The following is a 26,364-nucleotide window of genomic DNA, read 5'->3' as shown; positions in this document are numbered from 1 at the left end:
GTTCCTGGTTCTTCCTCTGCATGTCTGGTTAGACTTGTGACTGACATCTGGTTGGCTTTTTCTAAACCGTAGGTATTTGGTTACTTGCCACTATGCAGCTTACATAAGAAGGCACCTGGATAATGTTGCTATATCAACATTCTCTGAAGTATTATTTATCTTTGCAAGTCCAGAATGTAATGGAAGAGTGCCCTTTCACCCTTGTTTTGAGGATACATTTCTTCATTTGTTTTCTGTATGTTCTGTATCATAGCACTCTTTTCCAGGGAGCACAGCCAGCAGTAGTAAATGCAACCCCTTGATGTTCCAGACACTGTTGCCTACCACCACCTACTTTATATCCAAGTGTTGTAATAACTGCTACATAGTAAGATAATGCACTGAAAGCTAATGCTGAAAGCTGCTAAATAATTGATAGTTGGATTTGTGTTTTTTATTAGAATTTATTTATTTATTAGAATTTAAAAAAGCTTATGGAAGCTTATAAGCGCCATGGAGAAAAAAATGATTTTGTTTATACGAGATAGTATTGCTTTCATGTGAGAAAAGTATCTCTTTTATATACAAGAAAATATTCCATTTAAATGCAATAGTTAATTTGTGAACAGCGTTACTTGTATAAACGCAGTACTATCTCATATAAACAAGAACATTTTTTTTTCTCTGTGGAAAATTATTTATGAGTGGCACAAGCAGCATAAATGTTCATTTGGGGCATAGCATAGAGACCAGTAATTCAGATAATGTTCAGGGATCTGCTTAAAAAAAGTTGGGAAATATCGTCATTGAAAGTTGCTAAAAAACATAAGAATTAGTGCTTAGAGGACACTACGTACTTTATACACATAAAGATAAAACATGGTCATGAACATTGTAATATGACGCTTTATTTTATTTCACAGTTGCTTGTTCCTTCCTAGGCGAAATAAAAATCCTTTGGCATGTCTTTATGTATATGAATATATATACAGTACATGGGTGGTTAATGTTAGGATCTTTAGAATAGGTGCGTCCATAACACAGAAAATGACCGTGGGTCAAACTGAAAATGATCTAGTATTTATTCGAAAAAAGGAGAAGCTGATGCAAAAAACCCTAGCTCCTATTAGAACGTCAGCTTATTTTTTAAACTAGGCCTAACACAGGCAAGGACAACTGTTTTCTTGTAGTTTACAAATCATACCAGAGAGTCTTCAGCACTATGCAGACTTCAGTCCTTTTCTTAAGCTTCTTTCTCTTAAAAGCTCTTGATGGATTGTGTAAGAGCGAAACAAAGGGAAGTGTCGTTTTTCTAGAGGTGTCATCGGAGCCTGGCGAAGAGGAGGAGCCCACAGAGGGGGCATTTGAGGGCCACCAGGCTGCTGTGAACTCCATGCAGATCCACAATGGCTTGCTGTACACCTGCTCTGGGGACAAGACAGTGCGAGCCTTCAGCCTGGTTGTGAGTGAATGAGGGGAGACTGAGGGGACAGAGGACCACTTTGCAATGCTGAATCACAAACGCATGCCAGAGTGGCCAACGGCATTGAAACATACTATTTAACATTGCTGCCAACTCTGCTAAATATATTCCTGAGATACCATGTCAGACAGAATTACCTCAATACACATGTTCTAGGGCTCTGGGGATTCACCTGGAGAGTTGTGATGTGATTAAATCAGCAGTATTTTCCGGTGAAGCCCAACATATCCAACCTGAGGATTAAATTGTACTTCTGGGATAAACAGAAAACTATCCTCTTAGTACAAGCTCTTACACAGATGTTCCACAGATTTTGTAGTAAGGTTAATTTTCTGTAATAATGATGATGGTATTGTTCTATGTGTTATTATGGTTACTGTATTTCAACTGAAAATGTCAGTATCAGTAGTCCAGTGGGGTTAGTGTTCTTCCATTGTTTTAAAATCCAGAGTGTGTGATTTAAACTGTCAGTACTTTGGATTAACCCTGATTTGTCAGGGACAATACAGACCTTTCCAGATCCAGCCTTTAGGTGCCTAACTTAAGCTATTTTTGAACACTGATGTGAGAGTTACAAGCTTCCACCTCACTGGGAAATATACCTGTAGTTACTTCCTCCATAAGACAGAAAGATTATTTTGCATTCATAGTGTAAAAGCTTTTATCTATATAATGAAACTTCAATGTGATATGCCTAAGAACCCAGATGTTTGTGTATTTCAGACCCGCAAGTGTGTGGCTGTGTTTGAAGGGCACACAACCAAAGTGAACTGCCTGATGGTGTCCCAGGGTCCTGGGATGCCTGTGTACCTGTACACCGGCGCCAGCGACCACACGATCCGCTGCTATAACGTCAAGGTACCCAGCAGCAGAAGCTGTTCACGCCTACTCTTCTCTGTTTTTCCAGCCGTGCACATATTAGCACAAAAGTAATGTCCACTGTACTCTTAAAATTCATACTATGCAAGCACTACCTGTATCAGTGTGTCTGCACAGGCACATATATCTTTATTGATATCCAGCAGGCGATTCAGGGATGGTAGGGTTAGACTTCATGGCCCAGCATGATCAGGGTTTTTAGACTGCCAGATCCTTATGTGTACCTGTGTACCAATTTCATGCACCCCCGAGTGTTAGGTTGATCTCATGTGCAGTAGACAAAATGGAATGTGAAAACGAACTGGTCATGGGAGTGATGGCAAAGTCATACTGCCATTGAAACCACTACAGTACAGAAGGGTCTGGAATAAGATTACTGAGTTATTATAGGAGCCTAGCAGGTCTCACTGTCCTGTAGCATGTGCACTGAAGATTAAGACTCAGTTAAGACTAGACCAGTAAGCCAGATGCTGTAGATGAACACCCATGAAACAGCCCAGCAAGCTACTGTACATTGGTCTTGCTTAGTGGTTAAGGATGAATTGGGAGTCGTCACTAATGAGGACCAGTCTAGGACAAAGTGGCATCTGTACTGTAAATTAATTAGATTGAATAGGCACAGGTAATTTCCAAAGCCCTTCAGTGATGAGGCACATGCACACCTAGAACATTTAAGACCGAGGTGACAACAAGCAAGCCTTGGGTTTCACAAAGAGAGCTGCACACCGTGTTAGGGCGTAATAATCCCTGAGTGTGGACCGGCTGGAGGTCCCCCTGTACCTGATGATTGCTGTCTGTCATGCAGACCTTCGAGTGCGTGGAGCAGTTCTGCCAGCTGGACCGGGTGCTGTGTCTTCACAGTCGCTGGAAAGTGCTGTACGCTGGGCTGGCAAATGGGACGGTGGTCAGCATCAGCTTGAAGGTAAGACACCTATAACAGCCCTTGGTACATTTCCAAGCTGGGCTCAAATTGAGAAGGGATTGCGCTGCAGTGGAAGGTTTTATGGTAAGAATCTTTTACTGAGAATATCAAATTGAGGCACACTATCATATATGTCCACTTTTGTGCATTGTTTTATATTGTATTTTATGTGGGCTGCAGAGTAGCACACTGGTTAGCATTGCTTCCTTGTAGTACTGGGGTCCTGGGTTCAATTCCCAGGGTGCGGAGGTGGGGAGAGTGATGTGTATATCTGTGTGGAATTTTATGTTCTCCCCATGTTTGTATGGAGCTCCGGTTTTCTCCCACAGTCCAAAGACAAACTAGTAGGTTAATTGGCACATGGGAAAATTGGCTCTGGTGTGAGTGTGTGCGTTTGTGTCTGTGTGTGCCCTGCGACGGACTGGCGTCCCATCCAGGGTGTATCCTGTCTTGTGCCCAGAATAGACTCCGGCTACTCTAAACCCTAAATTGGATGAAGAGGTTAGAAAATGGATGGATGTATTGTGTGTGCTGGTGTAGCCAACTGCATTTAAATTGGGTATTGAATAATGCAGGTAATTCTTATAAAAGTGTTCTATTAACTGATGCAAAGGAACAAGTAAAGGTTGATTTCATGCTGAAAAGAGAAGAAACACAACGATTTTTGTTGTCTTCAGGTGTGGCTTCACAGCCGAAATGTTGTGTTTCTTTTCTTCTCTTTTCAGCATGGAATAAACTTTTACTTGTTCCTTTGCAGCCTTTACATTCTGACTCGGCTACCTTGTTGAACTATTAACTGCTGCTTTGCCTTTCCCCACGAACAGTGTACACCAACACAGCTTCAATTTGCCATTTGCTGTTCATGCTTCGGTTCTTGTAACCCCCTGCTCTCCCCGGCTCTCCGCAGACCAACAAGCAGCTAGACGTGTTCGAGTGCCACGCCCCGCGGGCCGTGAGCTGCATCGCCACCGCCCAGGAGGGCGCGCGGCGGATCCTGCTGGTGGGGTCGTACGACTGCACCATCAGCGTGCGGGACGCCAAGAGCGGCCTGCTGCTGCGCACCCTGGAGGGTCACACCAAGACGGTGCTGTGCATGAAGGTGCTTCACGGCCAGCCAGCTGAAAGGCGTTCCTGCACTCATTTCCCACTCTTAGTATTGGTTTGCCAGCAGCCATGTTGCCCTGAAACTCACCACTGGTAACCCACTGAAGCTCAGCAGGTGTGAGCCTGGTCAGTACCTGGATGGGAGATTCCTGGGAAAGCTAAGGCTGCTGCTGGAAGAGGTGTTAGTGGGGCCAGCAGGGGGCACTCATGTGTGGTTTCTAATGCCCCTGTATAGAGACGGGGACACTATACTGTAAAAAGGCTCCGTCCATCAGATGAGACATAAAAACGAGGTCGTGACCCTCGGTGGTCATTAAAAATCCCAGGGCGTTTCTCTAAAAGAGTAAGGGTGTTACCACGGCGTCCCGGCCAAATTTCCCCCTGTCCTTTCCAAGTCATGGCCTCCTAATCCCCATCTATGAATTGCTTCGTCACTCTGTTCTTCGTACTGATAGCTGGTGTGTGATGAGTGTACTGGCACATTATCGCTGCCTTCACATTATCCACAAGGATGCTGCATTATTGGTGGAGGGGATTCCTCTTTACCTGTAAAGCACTTTGAGTAGAGTGTCCAGAAATGGGATTCCTACAAATTCGGTTAATTTTTAAAATATTTCCCATCAAATATTTTAGTACGAAAATTCGAAAATCTTGGAAAGTCAAAGAATTTTTAGGAATTCTACTTGTGGTCATAGTATGTGCACATTATTTGTGTTATCTTATTACCTCATTGCATGAGAACCGCAACATTATTGAGAGTGACGTTTTTTAAATGTATAACTAGTAAGAGGGGACTTTGCTGCCTGAAGTTTCTAGTTTTGTTTCTCGGTAGACAATGGTTTCCTGAACGTTTACCTCTCCTTAACAGCTTTACATAAATATTGCTTTCAGGTTGTGAATGACCTGGTTTTCAGTGGATCCAGTGACCAGTCAGTCCATGCTCACAACATCCATGTAAGTGAGTTATGTCTGTGGGATTGTGAATAGTAATGGAAAAGAGTTCTTATTCTCCTTATTCTACATTAAGGATTTCAATCAAGTCCATCATTTGAAAACAGACTAATGACCAACGTAACTAAGTATATTGATTTATAGTACAACATAACTGCTGTAGTATTTTGTGGTCATATGTATTAAATACAGGGAAGGGTTTGCTGGTGCCCATGCATTTTTTACAGTGTTAGTGAATGTCATATTTGGAACCACATATTTGCTTTAAGTTGTCAAGCAGAAAAAAACTTAGAAGATACATATTCTGCAACAAAATAGACAAATATATGTATTTTTGTTTGTGAACAGACATCATTCATATAATTTGTCTTCAAGAGCCAAATTCAGCACTGTGTTACCTAGGTTAAGAAGATTTAAAAAAGGTCATTGAATCTCTAACACAGTGTTAGCACACCAATGTGGACAGGCCTAAGTCTGTAGTCTTGTTCCCCAGTACTTTTTCCACAGTGTAGAAGACATGTGCAGTAAGGGAAGAGGCTGCGGAAGTGTGAGTAATGTGCACTCCCATATTGGCATATTTGTGTTTTTCCTGTACTGATCTCCTGCTTTCTTTGCCCACCCTGTCGATTCAGACCGGGGAGCTTGTGCGGATCTACAAAGGGCACAGCCACGCCGTCACCGTAGTGACGATCCTGGGGAACGTCATGGTCACAGCTTGTCTGGATAAACTGGTGCGCGTCTATGAACTGCAGGTAAGCACATTCAATAATTCCAGCCAGCTGGGCCAAATCCTACCCTGGTTTAAGGATAAAGAAGAAACTTTTCTGGTTTTCTAGCATGAGCTATTTAACTAGCTCTGTTTCTCAGGAGACTCTTCAAATCCCAGGGAAACAGCTATAAATGAATCCTGAAAGTTTTAAGTCAGTTATTACAAATTTATAAATCAGATTATTTAGATTATTCTGCTACCAACCAAATGTGTTTGATGGGCTGAGTGTGCTCTTCTTATGTCCTGTTAAAAAAACAACCACATGCTGATTTGGAAATGCATCATCCTTAAAAACTAGTGATACACTTGTGCATAAAAAGCTGTCTGTTTGGCTCATCCCTTACGTAATCCTTGCCCTGCAGGCCTCTTGAAGTTTTGTTGATGTAGTACGCACTGCCTCTCCACAGGCTTTATTCACTAACATTTCTTCCAGTTTGAGACACAGCACTAAATTCATTTTTGTGTTTACTAAACAACTGTTTCTTTTATGAAGTGCTCATGCATAGATTGGGTTTAAGTAAACCCATTTGGAACATTTGTATTTGGCTATATAATGAGGTAAATTTTGGGGGTTCTTGAAGTACCAGCTTTATAAATGTTAAAAAGAACAAAATATTATATTTGTTGTTTTGAGAATCTTTAAGGCACAGAAACTTGTCAAGGAGCAGGCACGTTGGAATACTGCCCAGAGAACTTACTGAACACAGGGACAGATAGTGGTGCCTAACACATGAGCTACACAGCAAAAATATTGCTAAGCTGAAATAATTCTTCATCTTAGTTTATCTAATGTTGGCATGTTTAACTTTTTATGTCTTTTGGGAAGTAAAGAAAAACTGTGCTTGGTTTTATCAACACACATATACACAAAAAGAGAAATGAATTTGCTTTTCTGAAATGTTCAAAATGAATAAAGAAGAGGTGTGTCCAAGTACTCACCCCTGTCATTTTAGTTTAAACACACTTGAGAGCGGTAATGTTAGAGAACACCAAGTGCAAAGTTCAGCAGATGGTTATCTGATAACTCATGTTTGCTGTAGGGCCAGAGGGAATCAACCATTTTAAGAGTGGTATATAGATCACAAGCATGAAGTACATTATGTTTTTCCTTTAAATATGGATGTGGAGCACGCAGCAGTTTTCAAGTGTGCAGTCCCAAGGTCACTGCTGGGTAAAAGATGGAGGAAGTATGTTGAAAAGCCTGTCGCTATAAGTAAGCAACCTTTCGGTGACTATAGTTAAAGAAATGGTTTTATATGAGCAAATGTAATTTTCCAGATATAATTGCCTTAGAGGTCTTAGAGTATTTTAAGGCAGTTTCTCCCTATTTGAAAACTTGTTTTTCAGTCTCACGATCGACTGCAGGTTTATGGTGGACACAAGGACATGGTGATGTGCATGGCGATTCACAAGAGCATGGTAAGCTACTTTTCACTCCACTATGAATATAGTAGATGACTGTATCAAGAAGTGGGGACTTTTAATCATTATTAATGATCAGATTCAAAATGATTCATATGATTATGAGATGCTTTCCCTTTAAATAATTCTTAAGAATAATATAAATGCATTCCTTAATATCAATCAATCCCATGTTTTAGAAAATCAGAATGTAATGGAGAATGTTTCTTTCTCAGATCTACACGGGTTGCTATGACGGGAGTGTCCAAGCAGTACGCTTGAACCTGATGCAGAACTACCGCTGTTGGGTAGGATATTCCTCAAAGACGCACATAGAGCCCTTGATCTTTTTACAACTACTGACACCATGCAATTTACAGGAGACGATTGCATGTCCTTCTGTGTTTTTAATACAAATTGTATCACATTGATATTATCAATTTCTGAGGAAATGTGTGTACTATACTGGATGAAAAGTATTCATAGTACTTCTACATTTCAGTTATGGGAATACTATGTAAAATATATAAATATAAAATGTTAGCTTTTACAAACAACATATACAGTATTACCTCAGTTGGGAAGAATATGTATATATTCAAAATTATGGTATGTGGAAGATTTATGTCTAACAATTTTTAATTAAATTGTCTGGACAGGACAGACAAGAGAGAATACCACCACTTTAGAAGACTGAATTTATGCTCCAAAAACCCTTTAACCCTTGAACTCCAGTGCTAATAAAAAAGAACAAATGCCGTTACCAAAGTTCAGCATTCCAAATTAAAAATGGTGTCTTGACAAGTACAGTTCTGGATACAATATTTTATTTTGGGCCACAGGATTTGCTTGTATTTGCTTGATATGATTCTACTGCAGTAATCCTCCTGAATAACATCTCTCACAGATCTAACAGATCTAAAGGAGAGACTTGACACTAAACACTTGGCAGTGCAGAGAAGTCATATTTTGCACTAATCAACTCTATTTTTTGTTGAGTCTGCCCTTTTCTGATTAAAGCGCTACTATAGGAGTGTGTCTCAGGAGATGACTGTCTCTTCCCTCTTTCTTTAACCCTGCCAGTGGCACGGCTGCTCTCTGATTTTTGGTGTGGTGGATCACCTGAAGCATCATCTCCTGACAGACCACACCAACCCCAACTTCCAGACCCTCAAATGCCGCTGGAGAAACTGCGACGCCTTCTTCACCGTCAGGAATGGGTCCAAGCTGGTACGTTCTGTAACCAGGCTCAGGCCTTCGTAGTACAATTTGCAGTCCTTTGCATGCACACATTTAATTGCAGTTCAGACTTGTCATGATGTGACAAAAAGGTTGATTACCTCAGTTTTGCACACCAAAATACCTGATTATTACAGGTGTTGTTGGAGGTGTTTCACTGTCATTAGTCTCTTAGGTCAGTAATGAGAATTCCCCTGTAAAGTTTGAATGCTATTAAGAACAGTTCCCTCTATATAAGCCTTATATAAGCTAAAAAATCATCCTTTTTGAATGGTTACTGCTTTAAAATAACAAGAATGGCAGAAAATACTTTTGACTGATAAGATAATACATAATACTTTTCTGGTATTTTTGAAGCCACGATTACAGAAAAAGATTTTATTTGATCTTGTCATTCTGCTACGTGTCAATAGTGTGTGCAGTTTTATTAGTCCCGAGCAGAACTGACTATTGAGAGAAAAATGGTAGATGACCGTCATTCTTTCCTGAGGACGGATAGTTTCAAAGGGAATGCTTTGGGTTGTGTTTTGAAGGAAGTATATATTGTCCTCAATATTGATGGGTTTTTTTTTTCCATTTTCCTCCAGGACGCTCCCAGGCACATGCAGAAACATGCGGAAGAAGACAGCAAAGTGGATCCTTAATGACGAAACTTTCCCACATTGGGAAGCATGTTGGAAAACCCAAAGAAAAAGGCCTCCTTGCGTTGTCAGCCTTTCCACCTCACCTGACCCAGAGGCCCAGGAGGGACAGTCTTATTCCCAATGGATTAGATGTGAAGGGGGACAGGGAGGCCCAGCTGAAGGCTGGCTCAGTCCACCTCCTCAGAAACACCTGCGCTGTGGCTGTGGGAGGCAGGGCTGTCACTCATCTGCTGTATTGTGAATCCCTGGTTAGCAGAGGAAAACAGAGGCTGTCCCCGTGAACCCTCATCCAGAAATATGACTGAAAAGAGCTCAGCTGTTCTTGTTGGAGGGCTCTCTTCAGGCATATTTGTCGTCTTTTTTCCCTCTGTGCTAGTATTTCTTAAAATTCTGTTGCCTGACATTTTTTGTTGTTGTTTTTTAATACAGACCAAAAAAGTAAAACTGAGCAGTCAGCTCTTTGTTTCAGAGAAACTTAAGCACAGGTGTTGTCGTCTGCATAGCAGTTACTTACTGAAGGAAATGTCACAGAAACCTATTTGCCCAACTGTATGGGTAGGGGGTTAGAAAAACTACACTTATAGTGTATGAAACAGTTTTCTGAGCAGTGCATCCTGGTTTTAAATAATATTGAATTTTTCTTCATTTCCTGGATTTGACACCTTACTGATAGTAGTATTTACAAATTGGTTAAACACAAACTAAGTTTATTGCTAACTGGATAACTACAATGTATCATATAATATTGATAAATTGTTTAAGATCCTGACTAACGGGGTCTTTGTAGGCAGTTGAAAGGATTGTTTTTGTACTTTAGAACAATTAGAACTTTTAAATTTTTTTCTGTAGCAGAAAATGTCCTGCAAACCTATGCCTATGTAAAACCATAATGCTGTGCAAAATTGCTGGTTGTCTTGCTGACATCACCCGCAAGAGACATGGTCCTGTGTTGTTAATACTGAACGTGACAAGGGCCTTAGCAACAGCATCGCACCAGCTGTGAACACTGATGTTTCTGAGTTTCCTTGAGGCTAAATATCTCTATACCTTTCCTACCAATCCTGCTGTGTCCCAGTACTGTCTGTTGGGCTGTAGCAGAGTGACTAAGCTGAGCAGCTTTAAAGAGAATACTGAAATCTGTGGATTTAAATCCACTTTAAAAAAGCTGCTTCCTTTCTTTCTTTCTTTCTTTCTTTCTTTCTTGTTGTTTTAATTACTTAGAAATATATTGATCGGTTTGAATGGGTTTCTGTTGTTTTTCTGTTTGTTTTTTTTTAGATTGTGTTGAGATTGCAAACTACAAGTTGGTGTGAAAGAATAGGCCGCATACCTGAAGTGCTATGGTCTTGAAGTGCCTAAAGTTGAGTTTTTATGACAGGAAATTGTTTGCAGTGATGGTACAGAGCACGATTACAGTGTGTGTGTGGTTTCATTGCAGCCATGGGTATTAGTGTAGAGTTTAATACCTCTGCTTGTGCTGAACATTTCAGTGGTGAATAAGTATTGCACCTGAGTCATGAAAAGGAACACCATACTCGAGTTTGTTGTTGTATGTATTTGTTATATTTCCTTATGTTATTTTACTCACATGGTACTCACCATGTCCCCAGTGATGCCATTTTCAAATGTCACATCATACAAATGCTGTTTATTGGCAGCATCGGTGCCATACCATAACCAGGTTGAACCTCCTGTGTGGTTTCTCATTTACTTTGTGTGTTTGGAGGAATCAGATCAGCAGTCGGAAATCAGTTCCTTTTCCTTCACATCTGTGACGTGAAGTGCCTCAGTGTTGCATATAGAACGCATCAAAAATGTAAACTGCTTCTTTTCCTAGTTTCTTGTAGTCTTCCATTAGAGTGGGTATCTCCGGGTGCCATTTCTCCACTCAGCTTTGGATTGTCACGTTCCTCACTAGTGGATACTGATTAGAGAGAATAGCAAACGGCCACTTAGCACATGTGCTGCAGACAACCAATGCCTTCATCTCTTTTCTGCCCCTCACAGATTCATGTTTTCACTTGAAAAGTTGCGTTCATGGTTGTGTGCTGTAGGATTGAAGCCATTGGCACTGTAGCTTCATAAAAGAAAGGGCTCCGGCCGTCTTTTACTATTCCATCTCTTTTCTCGAGCAGCGAATCACGTAGATGCATAGCAAAACCGGTTTAGTTCTCTGTTCTGTTTTTCTTTCCTCATACACGTCTGGGAGCCTAAAGTTCTGCAGATGTTAGATGACAGTTACAACACGTTATAAACGATGAAAGTGTAGATGAAAGTTTTTTTTTTTTTAACTGTGTGAGTGTTTTTGTACTTTTCTGTATTTGTTTACAGTGTTAATCCTGTAAAGAGTATTTTCAAGCATGAAACACAGATTGTGAGATCACAGCCCTTCGCATTTGGCTTCTTTTGTTTCTTGAAGTCTAAATGGTGAATAAAAGACTGTATCAGGAATATGAACACAGATTTCCATACTGTACTTGGAACATGAGCAGAAATATTTTGTTTAAGAAACTCTTTGGTTAGTATTTTTAGTATCATTTTTATATAGTAAGAAAAGATCATTTAAACTTACATACTTGAAGCCTTGACATTTTAAAATTGTTTTTTTAATCAGACTACTTAAGTGATGAGTATTTGAAATATTGTGCATTGTGAGTTACCCTGCCATTCTGCTGAATTTCTCTCCTAAGCACCAGTTATTGATCCTTAAGTTTTTAAAAGGTATTTGTTGTGATTCAAAATTTTCGTTACTGGCTTGTATAACCGTCCGGTTCTGTTAAGTCTCACATTATTTTCCTGATGTGCAAAACCTTGTCTTTGGGGTATCATTTTGAGAAAACAATGCAGCAGTTTCAGTGCTGCCTTTCCATCATTTCTTGACAATACCTTTTCATTTAAGGTACAAAGCTGTGAAATTGTTGAAATTTTATAAAAGAAAGGAAACCTGCAAAAGAAAGTAAAGTTTGAAGCTTTCCTGATATTTAACTGTTGGCCTTTGCGTGTTTCTTTCAGGTTCATTTCCTTTTTCATTGTAATTCTTTTGATATTACCTTCTATTAGTGTTTTCATTAACGAGTACAGATTTTTGTCTTTTTTTAATTGAAAAACAAAAAGCATCATTACACCTTAGGATGATATCCTCTTTACTTCAATGAAATAGTCTTAACTGAATGTCTCAGAAGATCTGTGCATAGATTCAGGCATTGCTTCAGCATTTTAGCCTGGGTTACAGTAAGATAGATTAGTAAAGATATTTAATGATGCATAATGAAAACAATAGTCTCCTGGTTTTACATCAATGGCTCATTAGGCAAACTACTTAAATTTTAAATAGTGAGGAGATATGTTTGTTGATTGAATATTATTGTTCCTTCAGATAAAAATGTAATCAAGTCATGTTTAACAAAAATATAAGGTGCTCAAGGTTTGACATTTGAATAATTAAAATCTCTACAATTGGTTGATTCGGAATTTTTACAGCTATTCAACAAAACATGACTAAACTGTACGAGCAATGAAAGATCCAGTACAAAAACAATGCCCTGCTTGAGTTTTGAAGATTGCCTGATTGTTATTGACCTTAAAGGCAATTGGCTGGCAGACATTGCCCAGCGAATGAGATATTCTACCTAAACAATCATTTGAGAAAGGAAGGAAGCAGGCTCTGGGAGGCATTTGATTACTAGATTGGCCTGGAATCATCACATCACCTGAGGAATCTTAAGACCGGAGTAGCCACACCATGGAACGTCTTGGAGAGGAACTCGCACATTAGCAGGATTAATTATATGATTTCATTATGACAGTCACATTTCATGAGAAGATTCTGTGTGGTATGAGATGTTTCACAGGAGGACTCAACAAAGCAAATTCAGCCAACACTTATTTATTTGATTAAAAATGCACTACACACATTTTACCCGATCTTTCAAAGCAGAATTCCAACCCTTCCTCATTCACGATGGTTACCCTAGCATCAAAAGCACCTAGGGGAGGGGAGAGGCTGGGGGTGGAGTGGAATATTCACAGGTTTCATGAAGAGGCTTGGAGTTTCAGTAGGACCATGTCCCGAGTTGTTTGTACTGTAACAACTAGACTGGTCTTTGTCCTCACAGCTCAGAATTCCACAAACAATTCTCCTTAAAACTTGAAAATCAGTTTTGAAGAAGCTTATACCCTTTTGTGGGAACCTCTAAAGCTTAATATACTATCATATTTTCAAACTTTAGGGGTACCTTTTTAAAACTGACTAAAATTACAGAGTGGGTTGTGCTTCTGTAAGATTTCTAATCGTAATTAGCAAAGTTTACTGCAGCTATTGCTAGGAAATCAAACTTTGTTTCTAGACCAATTTCGACCCACTGTTACAAGAGCTGTTATTCAGTGTTTTACAGATTCTGTGAATCTGTGAACACATTTTGTTACACATTTTGATCACAAGGAGCAAGTTGTAGAGTCATGGGAATCATAAGTAGATTGTCTGATTCTAGTCAGACTATTAGACAATAGTTACTTCCAATGGATTTAATCACTTTTTAGTTGCAGGCACAGAAGACGGCGGCGAATCTTCAGTGAGGCTCTTGCTGTTTCTTTGTTCTTGTTTTTCAAGGGTTCAACACTGGCCTTTCAGTCAAAATACTCATTTGTTATCAAATAAACCTTGTTGCTATAGGAGGTCATGTCTGAGGAAACACTCAAGAGGCGTGTGTGTAGAAACATTAGCAGTGGGTTTCAGTAGAGGTTATTATTGGCACCTAGATCATCGAGACAGTTTCAGCACAAAATGAAAGTAGTTCCTTAGAAACACAAAAAGCACATTGCTTTTGTAGGTATACTGATGGTTATTGACAGCAGTTCACAAGAATAAAAAAGCAGAAATTGTATTTCGAAAGCATTTTCAACTAAATTGTATACTCCTTAGCTCTTTAAAAAGGCAGATGGAGATGGTTTCTTCTTCCAGATGAGCAATGTTTAAGGTTTAGACTGGAAGTCCTACAGGGCCTGCAGTGCATGGGTGCTCGTTAAAGAAACTGAGTCCCAGATCTAGTCACACAGAGGAAAGAAAGAAAGCATGGCAGAGGGCAGTGGTGGCAATGGCTTTGCCCGTGTGAGGTATATGATGGAGAAAAGAAACGTGCTGGGTCTGCAGTGAGCGAAGCAGGAAGGGGAAGGGAGGGAGAGTCTGAAGCACAGCTGAGGCTGGTGCTGTTAAAAAATGAGGTAAAGGCTGGTGCCGTCTGTCGTCAGAAGTGTTCGGAGAGCCCAGCTCACCTACTGCCGCTGATGCAGGAGTTCACCTCTAGGCATACATGGTCAGCTGGAGCCACTGCAAAAAAACACACATCCAGAGTCACAAGAAGGGCACTACATCAACTACAGCTGGGGTCCCCAGTCCTGGTCCTGGAGGCTCAGTAAGTCTAGGTGTCTTGAAAGCACCAGTGCCTTAAGAGCTATGAAAAGACACGAAACTGGTCCAATTAAGCAAATAATAAGATGATTCAGATTGTTATTACCCCAGCTGGAATCTGGAGACACACCAGCACACCAGAACCAGATTGTTGACCTCTGCTTTACAGGCTTTTGCCAAGCAGGTCCATGTCAACGAAAGCATTTTCAACGAAAGCTGCAAGTGAGAGCTTTACCTAAATTAATGACGTTCTGGCTTGACGTAAATACCTGGAGTGGTCTGTATGATTAAAGCTGAGAGAGGCAGGGGTGTGTTCAACATTTTGAAGGAGTACATGTACAGGCTCTCACATTGACTCAGAATGGCTAAATTTGTAATTGTAAATTGGGCTATTGGGTATAACCATTTTTTCACTTTGTCTGCAATTTTACTATATACAGTAGACCATATTAAGCTGTTTTTCAAAAGACCCCAGTAAGAAAAATATGATACTCCATGAGCTGGATTAGCTGTACTTCTAGAAATTGCTATAGCCATATTTTCTGCTTACCTCCAACACACTGAGTTTGATTATTCCATCACCATCTTTATCAAAGGCATGAAACGCTCCTAGGAAAATAGAGAATATTTGATCAGAATGGAGACCCAGACCAGAGATCTCATTGTGTGGTGGGAAGGGGGTTGTCAAGGACACGGACTGAAATCCGTGTCAGGTCTTGTAGAAGACCCTATGCGATGCGGTAAGAGCTGGGGAAACAGGAGGCGTGGTAAAATGAAACACACAGGGGTTTAATAGTGCACAAAATAATAGTGACAATCTGTGAGACAGTGAACGGGGAAGACAAAGAACGGCATCCAAATCCAAACGGGTCCAAAGGCAGGTCAGGGTACAGTCCGAAAGTCTTTAAATACTAAAGCTAAGAGGATGTACCTGGGGAGCACAACAAGCACAAGGGCAATAATGAGAGAAGTGGAGCGCCCTCTAGGGAGGGATGTCGGGTTTGACAGGGGTCACTTACGGAACATCCCCTCCAGTCTGACCAAGCAGCAGATGAAGCTGTCGAAGTCCATATTCATGTTTTCGTTGGCGTAGCGCATCGTGATGATGTCATACAGCTGGTTGTTGAGACGGAAGCCTGGGAGGGGTAGAAGAGAGGTAAATGTGCAGCATTTGCTTTGTTAAGGGACTTCATGTCTCCCATCTGTGAGGTGGAATGAAAGATGATTTTTTAGAGAACTACTACATACCAAACACCACAAGCTGAAAATGTCGGAGCAAACAAATTTGGTGAACAACTGCAACATATTAACTATGTTTACCCCCCAGTTTGCACCAGATTTTATGTTTAGTAAATACTATACATGCTTCATTGCGATTGCACTTTTGTAGCACACATCACAGTGCTCTCAGTACACAGATACTAAGACATATGCAAGCCCCCTGTCCTCTCACCGGCATCATTTACAGCGTTGCGCATCTCATAACTGTTGATAGTTCCAGAATGGTCAGCGTCATAGTGTTTAAAAATTCCCTGGAAGCAAAGAACAACATTCACTTCATTAGCATTGACCTCTTTGACAGTGCAGGTTGGGATTTTCTCTTGATGGCAGACTTTTGGCTTGTCCTTATCTACCTAAGGACCATCTCAAAAGGAAAGTTATTCTTTTAATGGTCCATGCAATAGTAATTTACAAACATGATGGTTATAAATCCATAGTTCTGTAACATTATCTGCAGAAGATACTTTGCAGATTTATTTGAAAACAATATACTTAAAGTTCAGTTCAACTTCCAAATGACTATAAGTAGAAAAGCCAACACCACCCACACATCTATTTTCAGCCCATTGAAGGACTTAAATACAGATCCTGTTTAACCCAATCAACATGTCTGTGAACTATGGGAGGACAAAGGAACACCTTTTCAGAACCCACATGGTCACAAGAAGAACAATTCAACACAGGAACCTTACCCAAATCCCAATAGCTACAAGGTTGCAAAATTAACTGTTGCACTACCCTATCAAACCTGAAAGCCAAATTCTTAATTAAATAGCCAGCAGCTATATCACCCTGCAACTCACAACTGGCAGCCCACTGAAGCTTAGCAGGTGTGAGCCTGGTCAGTACCTGGATGGGAGACCTCCTGGGAAAAACTAAGGTTGCTGCTGGAAGAGGTGTTAGTGGGGCCAGCAGGGGGCTCTCACCCTGCAGTCCATGTGGGTCCTAATGCCCCAGTATAGTGACGGGGACACTATACTGTAATAAACAGGCGCCGTCCTTCGTAAAACCGAGGTCCTGACTCTCTGTGGTCATTAAAAATCCCAGGGCATTTCTCGAAAAGAGTAGGGGTGTAACCCCGGAGTCCTGGCCAAATTTCTCATTGGCCCTTACCAATCATGGCCTCCTAATAATCCCCCTCTATGAATTGGCTACATTACTCTGCTCTCCTTCCCACTGATAGCTGATGTGTGGTGAGCGTTCTGGTGCACTATGGCTCCCGGCGCATTATCCAGGTGGATGCTGCACATTGGTGGTGGTGGAGGGGAGTCCCCATTTACCTGTAAAGCGCTTTGAGTGGAGTGTCCAGAAAAGCGCTATATAAGTGTAAGCAATTATAATTATAAATAAATCAATGTTCCTGAACTTAATAATTTGATCTACCAATCATACACCCATATGCAATACAATGGATTGGGCATTCCAGCTTTTGACTGCCCCCTCTGAAATGAGCCTTGACGTGTTCATTAATACTGTAGGTTAAATGCTAGAGCCAGAAGTGCTGTTACCTGCCATTGCTTGATCTTGTTCCAGAGGTGCTGGAACTCCTGCAGGTTTAGCCGGCCTGTACCATCAGTCTGTAGGGAACAGAGTTAGGACCAGTAACACTTTTCACTAATGGAGTCAGAGAGTGAGAGGCCTCAGGCTGAGCCCTGCTTATATGTAAAATTTGTATTGTACGTTGTTATTTTGATTGACGTTCTTTAAACAAAAAATTGGGGAAGGAAGATAAAACATCTGATCTTCTCTGAATATGTGTAAATCCAGAAAGCATTATCCCTCTTTCCCAGCATTCAGATTCTTCCTTTCATCTAATTGTATTCCTTTCTCTCATTCCACCTCTTGATGGGTGGGTGATAGCCCTCCTGACCCACCTCTGGTTTCCTCAGCCAATCTGGTCAACTCCGATCCTGCATCTTAAATTGCATACCCACATCAGCTTGGGCTGCTATGAGGCTGTCTAACCACCTTAACAGCTGGCTCATTTTCTCACTCCGGTTCCTTTTTTACGATTAAGCAACGACTGTGGTTGATTAATAACTGCTTTACGAGGCTGAATACCAGGCTGGTTGGTCACTGGAGAAATTGTGACATGCAATGTACACATATACAGTATAAGTACATAGGGAAAAAAGCAGTGCCATTTTCATGGACCACTGTGGCCACAGACAGACAATGAAATATAATGAGAATTCTGGAGCCAATTATTTCATCAAGAAGACAGGAGAGAAAGTTCACGTGAACTACATGAGAGAAAGCCACATGACCTCTGGAAACCAAGATCAGAAACTACATGTGTGGTGTGGTAACGTAATCATAAGCCCCTGAAAATGGTGGTGAATGCAATGACGACAAGGATACATCCATGAGGGCGATCATACTCCTGCACGACTCCAGACTGAAGCCCTCTGTCTTCATCTCCTTGTCTGCAGAGAGAAAAAGTGATCTGCTCAAAACCAGGCTACTCCTGACTGACAATTCCATTGTAGAAAAAAAATACACAAAGTCTGTTGTGAAAAAGCACAAGATCCTCACATAACTTAAATAGCAGCCGTCAAATGATTTTAATGGTCTCAGTGGCTTCCTATTGCTTGTAACTTCTCATATGTATTCCAATATGTGTTAAAATATACAGTATGTCTTCTAATGCTTTTATTGTGGCACAGCACTCTGGAAGTATCATTTTGCAATGTTTTCATTCTCTTTCTAGCCAGTTGGCAGGAAGTATTCACTCCACAGTTTGAAATGCTCCAGATTCTTTTGTGATGCCAAGATCCCAACGGATATTGTCAACATGTGTTTCTTAATTTAATAGAATCATTTGGTCAAAAAAAGAAGAGTGAAGTACTGTAATTGCCCAAGAGAATTAGTGATCAGCCCTTGTCCTGAACATCAACAGTCGTAACACTAGTCTTTCTCTTATTCATGGCTTAATAGTTCCAAGCCTGAGAACAACAGCTTTTTAGAACTATGACATAAATGTAGAATGAACTTACGTTTTGCAACCACCCTGTTGAGCACATTCTTGAGCTCATTAGCTGTTATTTCCATATCCTTGAAAGAGAATGCAAATCAGGTCAGTTAATGCGTGTAAAAGGAGATAGAGTTCACAGCACATAAACAAACACAAAACGCTTTTAATGCAATACTATTATAATTTCTAGAGCATAAAGCATTTCAGACAAATGAAATTAACAACAAGAGAATTAAATCAATCAACACTTTGTTTACATGGTAACATGGTACATGGCTAGAGCAGGTGAATCAAATGCATTAAAATGCCGGCACTTAAAAATAAAAAAACAACCACAAAGACACAAGCAATTCATAGCTCAAATCTCCAACCAGAACATGTTGCACCATTAAAGCATTTGTGTTTGTCAGGGGCTCAGTCTGTCTTTGCCTGATTTCTGCAATGTGAGAACAGACATTTCGGTACTCACGTCTCCGGCAATCTGCTGGAAGATGGTCCTGAACTGCCTGTCCTCCTCAGTCTCCTCTCCTGCTGAAGCAGGAGCTGGCTGTGGGGAAAATGAAGTGGTGTCAGGGAGAGAGCGTGCAGGATGACTGCATTATGATCTCAGTGCAGGAGCCTGCTTGACAGCAACATGCAAACATGCAGACATTTTTAGATTTTGTCCACGCCAACATCCAAAGAAAATGTTTAGTTCACCTGACAATATATAACAGCCATATGCATTTAAGTTTCATGGTGCCTTATAGCTGAGTTCTGTTGTGATATCAGGAAATATGTTGGAATATTATGAAGCTCCTTATTTTGATGCCTTCATTCACAAATTGTGTGCACAGAGTGAGGAACGTGCATGACTTTCAGCGCCCTCAATCATTGCTACATTCGGTTGGAAAATTCTCCGTAGCCAAGGAGTTGCGGACATACATGCAGTACGTCTGTTTGCTTTTCTATGAGGGAAATCAAATAAAATGGTTGACCAAAGGAGATAGATTCTGTGCCATGCATTGCTATAATTAATGATGAAACATTTTCTCCTAGTCAACGTGGACTTTTCAGGTTGTGTGATAGTGTTTTTATTGAAACGACACAGGCTAATGGTCTCAAAAACAGGCACAAAGCATCGATAAAATAAACCATATGTGTTGTGAGTTACCTCATTGGAATTTTCATGTATTGTATATTTTATTACTTTTAGGAAAAGTGACAGTAATAGCAAACTTGTGGTAAATCCATCATGTATATTGATGTTATATTCTATAAGTGGCTTAAATAGAAAATCTGCCCAAGAAAAATCAATGCTTTAACACCTGACCTACACATTACCTGGGACAAGGGACATTTTTTAAAGTGACATCAGAGTTACTGTCCAATTAGAGTTTAATGGTATTACTAACATAACAGCTTTATAACCCAAGAGGAATTAAAAATGCCTAATGATTCTAAGTTTTTTCAGGATTATTTTAGTGCTTAACAACAGTTGAATAGCGTTGTTTTCTATAGGGAAGGAAAACAGCGCTAATAAACACTTTGGAAGAAAAGATTATAAATGTGGTCTAGTGGTAGAACAGAAGCCTTAGCCTCCCTTCAGCTGCTACAGTTGAATAGGCTTCACATTTCAGGAAGTCCCAGCAAAACCACCCTATTAAATAGAAGAGGTGGGTGATACAGATCTCTTCTGGTAGATGCCGGACACAACCTATGTGTTTTGTCTTATATGCAACATAAAAAACACAAGAGAAATGACCAGATACACATGATAATCTCTTTGTCCTGCAACAATGTTGTTTCTTTCGGTGAAAATCCACTTAATGTACAAAGGTGTCATTTGCAAAATCGGGTTGAAAACTGAAATAAAGAAAAGACGATACAAAAGCCCGCTTTTCCTTAACTGTAATTTTGCATTCACAAAAAACTGGGGCACATAAAAAGCTATTATTTCTCTTGTTGGTCTTCGAATTTAAGACTATGAATGCAATTCTATAGAGAGGATTCTTACTTCTTTGGCACAGGCCTTGCCTGCTGTAACGATCCTGCAAATTCATTCAGAAATTTGCTCCTGCAGATGCATACAACATACAGTGCCTTGCGAAAGTATTCGGCCCCCTTGAACTTTTCAACCTTTTGCCACATTTCAGGCTTCAAACATAAAGATATAAATTTTTTATTTTATGTGAAGAATCACCAACAAGTGGGACACAATTGTGAAGTGGAACGAAATCTATTGGATTTTTGAAACTTTTTTAACTAATAAAAAAATGAAAAGTGGGGCGTGCAAAATTATTGGGCCCCTTTACTTTCAGTGCAGCAAACTCACTCCAGAAGTTCAGCGAGGATCTCTGAATGATCCAATGTTGTCCTAAATGACTGATGGTGATAAATAGAATCCACCTGTGTGTAATCAAGTCTCTGTATAAATGCACCTGCTCTGTGATAGTCTCAAGGTTCTGTTGAAAGCGCAGAGAGCATCATGAAGACCAAGGAACACACCAGGCAGGTCCGTAATACTGTTGTGGAGAAGTTTTAAGCCGGATTTGGATACAAAAAGATTTCCCAAGCTTCATACATCCCAAGGAGCACTGTGCAAGCGATCATCTTGAAATGGAAGGAGTATCAGACCACTGCAAATCTACCAAGACCTGGCCGTCCCTCTAAACTTTCAGCTCAGACAAGGAGAAGACTGATCAGAGATGCAGCCAAGAGGCCCATGATCACTCTGGATGAACTGCAGAGAACTACAGCTGAGGTGGGAGAGTCTGTCCATAGGACAACAATCAGTCTTACACTGCACAAATCTGGCCTTTATGGAAGAGTGGCAAGAAGAAAGCCATTTCTCAAAGATATCCATAAAAAGTCTCGTCTAAAGTTTGCCACAAGCCACCTGGGAGACACCCCAAACATGTGGAAGAAGGTGCTCTGGTCAGATGAAACCAAAATCGAACTTTTTGGCCACAATGCAAAACGATATGTTTGGCGTAAAAGCAACACAGCTCATCACCCTCAACACACCATCCCCACTGTCAAACATGGTGGTGGCAGCATCATGGTTTGGGCCTGCTTTTCTTCAGCAGGGACAGGGAAGATGGTTAAAATTGAGGGGAAGATGGATGCAGCCAAATACAGGACCATTCTGGATGAAAACCTGTTGGAGTCTGCAAAAGACCTGAAACTGGGACGGAGATTTATCTTCCAACAAGACAATGATCCCAAACATACAGCAAAATCTACAAAGGAATGGTTCACAAATAAACGTATCCAGGTGTTTGAATGGCCAAGTCAAAGTCCAGACCTGAATCCAATCGAGAATCTGTGGAAAGAGCTGAAAACTGCTGTTCACAAACGCTCTCCATCCAACCTCACTGAGCTCGAGCTGTTTTGCAAGGAAGAATGGGCAAGTATTTCAGTCTCTCGATGTGCAAAACTGATAGAGACATACCCCAAGCGACTTGCAGCTGTAATCGCAGCAAAAGGTGGCTCTACAAAGTATTAACGCAAGGGGGCCGAATAATTTTGCACGCCCCACTTTTCATTTTTTTATTAGTTAAAAAAGTTTCAAAAATCCAATAGATTTCGTTCCACTTCACAATTGTGTCCCACTTGTTGGTGATTCTTCACATAAAATAAAAAATTTATATCTTTATGTTTGAAGCCTGAAATGTGGCAAAAGGTTGAAAAGTTCAAGGGGGCCGAATACTTTCGCAAGGCACTGTAGTTTCCCTGTGCACCACTCACAATATTAAGGTTTACAGTACATTGCGATCTCATCTCGACACTTGTTACTGTACCACAAATTCAGCCGTGCTTCACTCATGCACCCTCATACAGCACTGTACCCTGCTGTGATTTCTTTTCTGTGCCCCACCATGCCATGCTTTGCAGTCAACTTTGCATTGTTTTCCAGCTCTGACATGCTACAGTATGTCATGGTGCTTTGATTTAATATCATAGGGCTTTATTCATGTACTACCACTACAATGTTTACCCGTGCCTCTCCAGGTTTTTCTTCATTCCAAACCGACATACAGTAGCAACACATCCTATGCCAGGTTTTAAAAGCTGCCTATTGTATTATCAAGTTGTGCAATATCCAGCACCTGCTGCTAGCTTCATGCAAGACCCCAGGTTTTTAACACTACTAAGTAGTCATGTTGTGAACTTCACCCAGTTACACAACTTAAATAATTCAGGACAAAATAATTCAGGACAATTCTAAACGTATTTGATCAATATCGTACTGTGCACCTAACACGAACTGTGATAGTTATTGAAAGTCTTCTGAGAAAATTGTCAGAAAGATTGAAGAGTGTTTTATATTGTATATTCTATATCTTCAGTATAGTTATTTTAGACATTGTGTATTGCATTAACCAAACAGTGTTACTATCACAGTATGGTGTATTTACAGTACATAGAGAGGCTCTTAATTCGTCTAGTGTATTGTAGGACCCTCAGCTTGCCTTCCTTGCCGAACACATGCATGCGCTCCAGAAGCAAATCAAGCCAAGGAACAGTCACAGATTCCTGTATTGGAGCACTCAGAGTCTGTTGCTTTATCCTCATTCCCAAGACCATGCCAGCAGGGTAAATGATGCTGAACTGTGCCTCAGAACCAAACCTGTGATTGTGCATTGCTTAGAAATAATCCTATTTATTAAATCTTTCAATCTCTCCTTTCTGCCACTGTTACATCCTAATGTCTGGTTTTAGATTTACACCCCACAATGTATCGCAATGGCATTAGTGCAATTGCAGTAAAGAAAAAGTAAAGCACCTTTAGATGTCAAGACTCTGGTAACCTCTGACCTTTGTCTGCACATTGGGAAATCAGATGCTTCTTTCTGTGTCCAAGATATGTGACTCAAGGCATGGTTTGGTTCTAGGCTGACAGTAAATCTGTGTCACAGGGGGAGCAGAGACAATGAAGATCTCACAAAGCTCTCCCCCCTTCCCCTGTCAGGAAAAAAAAAACCTTCATTTTATCCTTTTTTTCCTCTTCTTCATGCACGTAGCTCTCGGGCTCTATTTCCTTATTGGCATTAGCTCTATCAGAAACAAAGATGATGGGCTGGGGGAGGAATAGGACAGGGATGGGTTACTTGGAGTCAGAAAACATGATGTTGACTTCTGGCACAAAACAACTCCCAGACACACAGGCACATCTACTGATTTGTGTTTTTTAAATCACTGCTTCAGTGCATTCTGGGTGCACAGCATTTGATTTAATCTGTTTACTCTTCAACATAAGGAGTGCATTTTGATATGTAAGAAAGCGTGCACAAATAGCATTATGGGCTGTAATACCTTACAAAAATCCAACATTGAACAGTTAAATAGTCTACTTATTCTCAGAACATGTTCCAGAGTTACTGTTATTTCACTCTATACAAATTCTGTCCAACACAAATCACTGATTGGACTTGGACATGACTAAAGCACATCATTTAAGGCACACGCACCCACTGATTTTAGCTCTAAACACTCTGAGATGAGCTTCACATTACAGGTCACTGTTTTGTATTTACACTATTCAGACATGCTTGTTCTTTCGTTAAAATACACTCAAGGTCCTCACTTATTGTTAGCATAGCCTGATAGGGTAGTTCTTCAGACATTACAGTACTTTAACATGGGTTTGGAAATCGTGATAAAAACTTTGTAACTGCTCTCTTTTTAATTGCCACAGTTCAAAAACAAGAACTTTGGATCTGAGAGTGTGTGTGAGCATATGAAGTATGAAGTATGTTATTAGCATTTCATTGCACTTGTACACCTACCGAGAGCAAAGAAAATAGCATTTGCTGTGGTTTTCATGCTTCACAGCCAAATTTTTGCTCCAGTGCAAAAGACTATTTTGAATGAACTTCTAAAATTCCCATTTCGTATTTTTCACATGAGTATAGCTGATTTTGCAATGACACAAGATTACAGTAGGACAGCTTGGTGGTAAGGTTTACATTCCTTGCTTTCTATTTAAAGATTGCATTCAGAATGCATTTAATGATGTAACATGTTTTTGAACATTCTGATATATAAAGGTGGTGAACACAATTTTTATTTAAATAATTATTAAATGGATCACAACTAACTACAAACTACCGAATTGGTCTGTTGGCGGAAGGGCCTCCTCTCATTTGTAACCTAAGGTCTACAAAGAAACTGGTAAACATCTCTTGCCATTATGCAAATGATGCTTTATTGCCATATGATACAGAAATATGCCAACAGATGGCAGCATTAGCCTGCATTGATGAGGCTCTGCATTCAGTCTGGAGCACATGTGGCCTTAGCCATTTGACATAATGGAATCACTGTGTGTAACCTTATGCTTCTGAGAAGGGTACTTACACTCTGGCAGTAACTCATCAACACCTGTGTCTACAGTATGGCAGTTCCTGGGCAGGAGCCAGTGTAACTTGCACTGGTCTTGATAAATGAAGCCATAAAAGCAGTCAGAACCCCAGGTGGAGCTGAATTTGTGTGTTGAGTGGAATCAAATTTTTTTTTCAGCTGGCATTTACGAATGATCAAACCATTAGATGAACCACTCAAATTACTTGGAAGGCTGAAATATGGAGGTGCTTCTAAATGCTGCTTGAATTTAATATAATAAGCTCATATTGGTTGATTCACCACTTTGATTGATTTCTAAGACATCTCAAGTGCACACACCAGACCACACTTTGCATGCTAGTACACATACCTTCAGCTTTTTCTTGGGTGTCTAAGGGACACCAGAAAAAAAAGAGAGAACAAAGCCAATGATTACTACTGTATTTACAATCATGTTAGGGCATAGAGCTAGGGCTTATGTACTAGTTATTATTTTCAAACAAGTTTCTCCTGAGAAAAAGAACACAGGATTATTTTCATGACCTGCTCTGTGGACATTGTCCTTTTTCAAAAGAGAGCTCTACCCTTGTCTCGTTATGAATGGCATGCAAGCATGAATAAACATGAATAAACACCTCTGCCAAAGAAATCACTCAAAAAAAAAGAGGCCAACCTCCCAAATATATACTGTATAATGTCACGTTCTACTCTATCTCACACCATCAATCTGTTTCCCGAATTTAAAGAGTTGGACTGTGCTGGACAAGAGCAAACCAGCAACAAAAAAAAATGAAGACATTTTGACATTTTCTTGGCTGATAGGCTGTGAGGACAATATTTCCGCTCTGTCCTGAAAAAGAAGAGAAGAGAGTACTGGAGTAAGGGAAGTACTCACCACTGGATGGTCGGCTTCAATCCTGTTTTCGATCTCCCTGAGTAAAAAGTAGTAAACAGCAGTCAGCACCATGGCACTTGAATATTCAGAACCATTAGTCAAAGCAGGC

General features: G+C 40.4%; 2 protein-coding genes across 9 annotated transcripts in view; one reads left to right on the top strand and one right to left on the bottom strand.

Moving 5' to 3' along the window:
- The window catches only part of LOC148653558 (zinc finger protein 106-like), a 30,853-nt gene extending 18,497 nt beyond the window's left edge, over positions 1-12,356 (top strand). Inside the window, exons 13-22 of the mRNA XM_088648730.1 lie at positions 1,296-1,441; positions 2,186-2,320; positions 3,147-3,263; positions 4,171-4,362; positions 5,259-5,321; positions 5,951-6,070; positions 7,435-7,506; positions 7,725-7,796; positions 8,572-8,718; positions 9,315-12,356. Of these exons, the coding sequence (XP_088504856.1) occupies positions 1,296-1,441; positions 2,186-2,320; positions 3,147-3,263; positions 4,171-4,362; positions 5,259-5,321; positions 5,951-6,070; positions 7,435-7,506; positions 7,725-7,796; positions 8,572-8,718; positions 9,315-9,371 (1,121 nt within the window). The 3' untranslated portion in view covers positions 9,372-12,356. The remainder of the gene's footprint in view (positions 1-1,295; positions 1,442-2,185; positions 2,321-3,146; positions 3,264-4,170; positions 4,363-5,258; positions 5,322-5,950; positions 6,071-7,434; positions 7,507-7,724; positions 7,797-8,571; positions 8,719-9,314) is intronic.
- An 885-nt stretch (positions 12,357-13,241) lies between these two features.
- LOC148653557 (calpain-3-like) overlaps positions 13,242-26,364 on the bottom strand; it is a 47,973-nt gene continuing 34,850 nt past the window's right edge. For 4 of the 8 annotated variants that reach the window (XM_088648721.1, XM_088648724.1, XM_088648722.1 and 1 more), the window contains 11 exons: positions 26,256-26,292; positions 25,731-25,751; positions 24,000-24,095; positions 19,503-19,580; positions 19,056-19,113; positions 18,421-18,485; positions 17,568-17,636; positions 16,232-16,310; positions 15,798-15,914; positions 15,329-15,387; positions 13,242-14,697 (listed from right to left, as the gene is read on the bottom strand). In XM_088648721.1, coding sequence (XP_088504847.1) covers positions 14,671-14,697; positions 15,329-15,387; positions 15,798-15,914; positions 16,232-16,310; positions 17,568-17,636; positions 18,421-18,485; positions 19,056-19,113; positions 19,503-19,580; positions 24,000-24,095; positions 25,731-25,751; positions 26,256-26,292 — 706 coding nt within the window. In that variant the 3' untranslated portion in view covers positions 13,242-14,670. The remainder of the gene's footprint in view (positions 14,698-15,328; positions 15,388-15,797; positions 15,915-16,231; positions 16,311-17,567; positions 17,637-18,420; positions 18,486-19,055; positions 19,114-19,502; positions 19,581-23,999; positions 24,096-25,730; positions 25,752-26,255; positions 26,293-26,364) is intronic. The other 4 variants (XM_088648725.1, XM_088648728.1, XM_088648729.1 and 1 more) reach the window with 2 other exon arrangements.

Source organism: Lepisosteus platostomus, chromosome 10 (assembly GCF_059453375.1).
Source record: "Lepisosteus platostomus isolate fLepPlt1 chromosome 10, fLepPlt1.hap1, whole genome shotgun sequence".
Classification (NCBI taxonomy): domain Eukaryota; kingdom Metazoa; phylum Chordata; class Actinopteri; order Semionotiformes; family Lepisosteidae; genus Lepisosteus; species Lepisosteus platostomus.
Note: the sequence above shows the minus strand (reverse complement) of the source record. Positions and strands in the feature narration are given on the sequence as shown.